This window comes from Nipponia nippon, unplaced genomic scaffold (assembly GCF_047370975.1).
Source record: "Nipponia nippon isolate SJK-2023a ecotype South Korea unplaced genomic scaffold, ASM4737097v1 scaffold_25, whole genome shotgun sequence".
NCBI classification, from domain to species: domain Eukaryota; kingdom Metazoa; phylum Chordata; class Aves; order Pelecaniformes; family Threskiornithidae; genus Nipponia; species Nipponia nippon.
In genome coordinates, this window is record NW_028262342.1 from 570,625 (window position 1) to 577,141 (window position 6,517).

At 58.9% G+C, this 6,517-nt stretch overlaps 1 protein-coding gene across 1 annotated transcript; it reads left to right on the forward strand.

Annotated features, from left to right (window-relative positions):
* Positions 1–4,095: 4,095 nt before the first annotated feature.
* Positions 4,096–6,037, forward strand: RABIF (RAB interacting factor). Its single transcript, XM_087762124.1, has 2 exons — positions 4,096–4,344; positions 4,496–6,037. The coding sequence occupies exons 1-2, from the start codon at positions 4,147–4,149 to the stop codon at positions 4,736–4,738; spliced, it is 441 nt and encodes a 146-aa protein (XP_087618250.1). The 5' UTR covers positions 4,096–4,146; the 3' UTR covers positions 4,739–6,037.
* Positions 6,038–6,517: the final 480 nt, after the last annotated feature.

Below are 6,517 nucleotides of genomic sequence, written 5' to 3' on the forward strand. Positions count from 1 at the left end.
GCTCCTGACAGACCTCCCGCAGGATGAACTTCCCCGTCACTCTTCAGCCAGCGAGAAGGATGTGAGGAACCAAAAAGGTAAAAGGCCCCGTTTGGGAGAGCGCAGCATTCACGAGGAAGCACTCACTGATTTCATACCACGCTCCGTCTTGCCCTGTGTCCCTCTGACACCTGCAGGGAGACGGGCGCGTGGAGAGGGAGTTCCCAGGCTCCGGTACCGAACCGGGAGCTGTCAGGAGCTCCTCCTTCCCTTCCCCAACCAGCCCTGCTCTCCTGCAAAGGCCTCGGGGGGGATTCAGCTCCATAAGTGACTTGTGCTGGAAAACATGTGTGCGGTGTGTGGTTCTGGTGAAGCTCAGCAAACTGAAGCGCCAGCATCGGAACTGGGGCACAGCAGGACATTACGCCATGACAACGGCCAGCAGACCCATCGCTGCCTTTCCGGGACAAGATGTACTGAAGGGTTTGAAGAGGAACCGGCATTTCCAGCTAGATAATGAACAATATAAATCTTCAAAATGGTCTGCACCTGTGCATAGCTGGAGATGAGAAAACTTACCTGCTACTGATGGAGGTAAAACAAAGGGTCAAAATGTTCTGCTTGGAAAGCAGCTGGTATTGATTCTCACAGACTGGTAAGAGTGAAGAAGCTCCATGAACAATCTACAAGAAAATGCTAAAATGCAGAATTTTCGACACCAGACAGCTCCCACCCAAGAACGTTAAGAACTGGCTAAAGATCCCTTCGGGTTTTGTAGGTTTTTCTTTCTTTCTTGAGAAGGTCCAGAGGACTCTAACAAAGACAAGCCCCACACCAGCAACCGGTGCTGAACAACCCGCCCAGCTCCGCACAGCCTCGCTCGGCAGCAGTCGCGGACCCCGGGCAGGGAGGCGGCAGTGTAGCGTTGTGCCACTCGGCGGGGTTTTACGGGAAGCGGATCGTGCCAAGAAAGCCTCATCTCAAGTGAACTCGACTCGCAGGTGGTACTGAGGTAAGTGTTGATGCAACACTGTTAGCTTTTACTGTGCAACCTGAGTGGTTCACCTGGGCCAGGCAGAGGGTTTACTTTCCTTTCCCCTCATCTGACCAGGATCTCACTCCCTACGTGCTGTGTTACCATCTAAATTAGCACGTGCACACTTAATACAATCAAGCTGAAGCCCTACAAACGTGTTACTTCATGGCATGCTAAAATCGGATCAGGGAGGCAAAGGGCCTTTGCTTCATGCCTCCTCCACTGGAACCTCCTGCATGCAGCAAACGTGCGTGGGCAGGGGCAGTGCTAGAGCACAAGGCTGGGGGAGCTGGGGGTGCTCAGCCTGGAGAAGAGGAGGCTGAGGGGAGCCCTCATCGCTCTCTGCAACTGCCTGAAAGGAGGCTGGAGCCGGGGGGGGGTCGGTCTCTTCTCCCCAGTAACAAGCGATGGGACGAGAGGGAACGGCCTCACGCTGCGCCAGGGCAGGTTTGGGTTGGGTATTGGGAAAAATTTCTTCACAGAGTGGTCAGGCCCTGGCCCAGGCTGCCCAGGGCAGTGGTGCAATCACAGTCCCTGGAAGTGTCCAAAAAAACGTGGATGTGGCGCTTAGGGCCATGGCTTAGAGGTGGGCCAGGCAGTTAGGGTAACGGTTGGACTCAATGATCTCAGAGGTCTTTTCCAACCTTAATGATTCTGTGATTCCTTCGGCTGGTCACGGGAGGCAGGAGAAGTGGCCCATTGGGAGGCTCCGAAGCTCTGGAGGGGGTAAGCAAAACCAAACTGTCACTGCTCAGGTGCCTTTGAGGCAGATGGGCCGTCTGGCTCTGAGGACACAAGGCGCTGCCTGAGCAGGGACGGAGCCAGGGCTCCTGGGCACGTTCGCTCTGGGTCGTTTTTTGTAAGAAAGAGTGGTGTTTGCAGTTACACAAGAAAAAAAGAAATCACAGAATTGAAGAATAATTGCGGTTGGGAGAGGCAATCTGGTGGTCTGTAATCCTCTTTGGAGGAGATCCAGTTTGGATCGGGTTTCTTGTTCCGTTGAGTCCAGAGTATCTCCAAGCACGGGGATCCTGTGACTCCCTGAGCCCCTGAGTTGCTCTGGCTGCAGAGATCTGAATCCCTGTCACCAGCCGCTGTTGGGCACCGTCTGTTTCTGCAGAAAACTCCTGCACGGTGGTAGCAGGGAACCGCTGACCCGCAGGAAACCCCCTCTCTGGTGCCACAAGCACCGGACCCTGTGGAAGGAGGGCCCATCTCAGGCGAGGGAGGATGCAGAAACTTGACAGCACCACCTCCTCTGCAGATCAACCTGCTGCCCGTGCCTGGCGATTCGCAGCGGCAGAGGAACGCTGAACAAAGTTGCTCAGGGTGGGAACTGGAGATGGCAGAACTGAGGACATGCAGAAAGGTCCTCTTTGCTCCCTGCAGCGTTCCAGCACAGCCCAGCCGAGCCCCCTCTGTCACCGCTCTTTAGGGGAAGTCATCGTACCGTAGCGAGGACAGGACCAGGCCTCAGCCCTTCCAGCTCACCGGAGCGTCGCCGAGTCGTGCGGCTGGGCCAGCCACTGCTGAACCGCTGTGGGTGCAGAGCCCCCACCTCAGCGCAGTTCCTCAGTGAACGCAGCCGCCCCGGCTCCTGCTCAGCCACCAGCCACATTTGTTGCCTCTTTCAGGCAAATCAAGGCCTTTCCGTGGCCGGTTTGCGTGAGTGGCTTCTGAGCAGCAGGTGCCACAGGGCTCCTTGCAGTGGGTGTTGCTGAGTTTCACCCCACCCTTTTTGCATCTGCGCCCCTCTGGCTCCCCAGCACGCACCCGGGGATGGCTCAGGAGCTCCGATGCCTACGCTGTTTCTGCCTTACAAACACCGACCTGCTTCACAGGACTGCGGGGTTTGTGTCTACCAGCCATGCTCACCTTGCAGCTCATGGCAGGGAGCAGAGCTGAGGCTGACGATGCAGCATTCAAGGCTGGAGCGTGAGGCAAGCAGCTGGGCTGCCGATGAAATCCCGTACTTTATTTAGTACTTTGAACATTAGTTCCCATTTCTGGCTTCTCCTGAGAGTTTTCAGGAGCAGCCAGTCAGGGCACAGCAAGGCAGCAGGAGGATGGTGTATATTTACAGTAAATGGTCTGGAAAAAGCAAGAATCAGGGCTCTGCTGGGACCTCTTTTACCCCCTGAAGAAGCAGTGGCTACAATCAACAGGCCTGCTTCAATCTTTCCAATAGCACGAACAGCTGGCTGCTAGCAGCAGGTCCCGAGATCGGCACAAAGCCACGGTGCCTCAAAGATGCCCAGCAAAGAGCAAGCCCGAGAGTCACCTGGGCCCCAGGACCTCATCTCCAGCGCTGCTGCCTGTAAGCACTGACATGGCCTCCTGCTTTTCCCAGGCTCTTCAGGGTCAGGCTGAACTCAGGCTTCGTCTCCTGGAAAACATTTTGTTCTGAATGCCAGCACCTTGCCCCTCTCAGCGCACTCCTCCCCTCTCCTTCCCCATTTCTGAGGGGGTCTCTCTGTACCAAGCAGCTAAGCGAGCTGCTGTGTGCAGCAGGAAAAGAGCATAGCCCAGGCTCTCAGAAACGCTGATGCAATCGCTACATGCAAAACACGTGCAGCAGCTTCGCAGGGCAACAATTTCCCTTTGTCCAGCATCAGCTGAGCTCTGCTTTCTCTGGCCGCTGTAGCAGGAGCGTCTCCAGTTCCCCGTGCCCGGGAGGTGACCGTCCCTGACGGGCCCCACCGGCCGGCCAGCGGCCTTCCACTGCCCGCCGCGGCACAGCCCGGTTGCACGCAGGGATGCTCCGCACCGCGCTGCTGCTCGGCCCGCGCTGCCCTCCCATCGCAGAGCGGGGCCGGGAAGCTCCCTCAGGGCCCCCCGTGCCTGCGCAGCGCCTCACGGGGGGCTGGCGGCGGGCACCCCCCAGCCGCGGGAGGCACCTCAGGCACCACGGGCCCGGCGGGGGCTCAGGGCCCATTTAAACCTCGCCGCTTCACAGCACGGCGGCTGCCGGCCCCGGGGCGCCGCTGCCCGCCGGCCCCGGCCCCGGCCCCGCCGCTGAGGAGAGGCGAAGCCGCCGCCGCCGCCCCTCCGCGCCGCGCATGCGCGCGGCGGCGCCTGACGTCACAGCCCCGCCCCTCGGGCGGTGGCGGCACCAGCGCGGCTGCGCGGCCATGGCGTCGGCCTGCGCCGGGATGGAGCCGGCGGCGGCGCCTCCTCCTTCTCCTCCTCCTCCTCCCGCCGCCGCCGCCGCCGCACCGGGCTCGGCCGAGTTGGTGTGCGCGCAGGGCCGGAACCTGAAGGCGGTGCTGTGCCAGCGCTGCGGGTCCCGGGTGCTGCTGCCCGGCGCCGCCACCTTCGCCCGCCGTGAGGTACCGGGAGGCGGCGGCAGGGAGGGAGGGAGGGAGGGAGGGAGGGAGGGAGGCGGTGGCGGGAGGAGGGAGGGAGGGAGGGCGGGGCGCCCCCTGCGGGCGGGGCGCCCCCTGCGGGCGGGGCGGGGCGGTGACGCTGTGTCTCCCGCAGCTGCTCCTGCCCGCCATGAGGAAGAAGGCGGCGGCGGCGGCGGCGGGCGGCGGCGGGGACCTGGTGCGGGAGCACTGGCTGGTGCGCGACATGTTCTCCTTCGAGAACGTGGGCTTCACCCGCGACGTGGGCAACGTCAAGTTCCTGGTGTGCGCCGACTGCGAGGCGGGGCCCATCGGCTGGCACTGCCTGGACGACAAGGACAGCTTCTACGTGGCGCTGGAGCGCGTGGCCCACGAGTGACGCCCGGGCTGGGGACGGCGGCCACGGTCCCGGGCACGCGCTCGGGGAGCTGGGCTCGGCCACCGGGAACCCCGCCTGCCCCGCGGTCCGGCAGCGACGGGCTGAGCCAAGGCCCAGCGGATGGCCGCGGCTCGGCCGCCCCACAGCCCGCGGCCTGGCTGCCCCGCACCTGACTGACCACAGCCTGGCTGTCCCGCGGCTGGACTGGCTCACAGCCCAGCTGGCCACCCCACAGCCCAGACCCACCGACTGACCGGCACCAAGACGCGCGGCACCGGCACAGCCAGCTCCTCGCCTGAGCCCACGCGGGCAGGACGAGGGTCCCCGTGACCGGCAGGGATGGCTCACCGTGACGATTTTGCCAAATAGCTTGATCCGCCACTGTTGCTAGAAGCGGCCCCGGGCCTTCCTGGCTGCCCGCTGTCACCTCTTCCTGCTGTGGCCGCTGTTCTTCAAGCGTGCTAAGATGTCATTGGTTTGTGACACAGCCACGTAAATGTGGGTGCTGGCACGAGGGCAAGGGGAAGACAGGACCACTGTATTGAATCATCGTGGCAACTTAAATTGTCTGAACTACAGACAAAGCAGTTAATAGGGTTTAAGGCTGTATCTTCTGTTGATTTTTCAGAAGAAATGTTCCCTGCCCCAAACCCTAACATTTAGGTTCTCTAAAACCTCATCCTACTTGACAACTGTAACCTGTAAGAGTATATGGCACCTAAAGTGTGTGTAAGGCATTTTAACTAACATCGTATGCAGTTTTCTTAACTGAGTACTTGGATATGAAATAAGATACAGGTAGAGCTTGCAGACAGCACAGGCTGATAGAAAGTCAAATAATGAAAATGTACGAGATCATGGTATTTCCAGGCAGCAAGAATGAAGAGATTCCAACCTGAAAAGTATTTGAATCATTGGACAAGCAGTATCCCGTGACAGAGTGTCTCAGTGCTGAAGAATGTCAAAACAGCCCTGTGTCTATTAAACAGAGAAGTCGGGAAGGAATTTCTCTTCTGTGAGAGCAGCTGGTAGGAGCAATGCTGGGATCTCGTGTCCAGTTTTGGTCTCTGCATTTTAAATATGGGCACAACGCTGACTGACGATTGCAGGAGGCTGCAGCAGCCGTGGTTCTCACTGTATTGATCTGTCGGTAATTGTGGTCCAGTTTGCATTCCGCTTTTGCAAACCCCTGTATGAATAATAGAGCAGCTTTACGGTGATCGTCTCGGGTCACAGAGGAGATGCCTCACTGCAGGAGGCATGTCAGTGTGCTGTGCTAATAAACACCTTTGGTACCGATGCAGCTGTAAAGGCACAACTGTCGTTGCGCTGGGATGATAAAGTTGTATTTGCCACCAAAATCAAGATCGGTTGTACTTAAAGATTAGCAATGTTGCTGCCACAAGGCTGTGGGAGAGACCTTTTCCTCGCTCCTCTGCTAGAACACTTTTGCTGGCAGGAGTCTGTAAGGCAGGCGCAGCCTCAGGTGGATTTTCCAGAAAGGCATCCTGACAGCAGGCGAGGGAGAAACAAGTCCTTTCTTCTTCCAGTGCTTGAGCACCTGCACTTTTCAAATTTGGAGACTCTGCCTTGATGTAGAACAACCACGATGTTGGCTGTTCTGGGGCTGCTCCGTCAGAAGCTCTGCTGTGGGCAGTCGAGGTTTGTTAATGGGAGGGGGAGAGGCATGACGCCGTAGGCTGGTGATTAAGGCTCCCACTTGGGTAGGAGGCGAGTCTTGTGCTGCGTCCTCGCTAAATGTGTCAGATGCACATTTGA

Coding starts and splice junctions, on each gene's coding strand:
- RABIF (XM_087762124.1), top strand. CDS start 4,147: ATGGCGTCGGCCTGCGCCGGGATGGAGCCGGCGGCGGCGCCTCCTCCT. Junction 4,345..4,495: donor CCACCTTCGCCCGCCGTGAG/GTACCGGGAGGC, acceptor TGTCTCCCGCAG/CTGCTCCTGCCCGCCATGAG.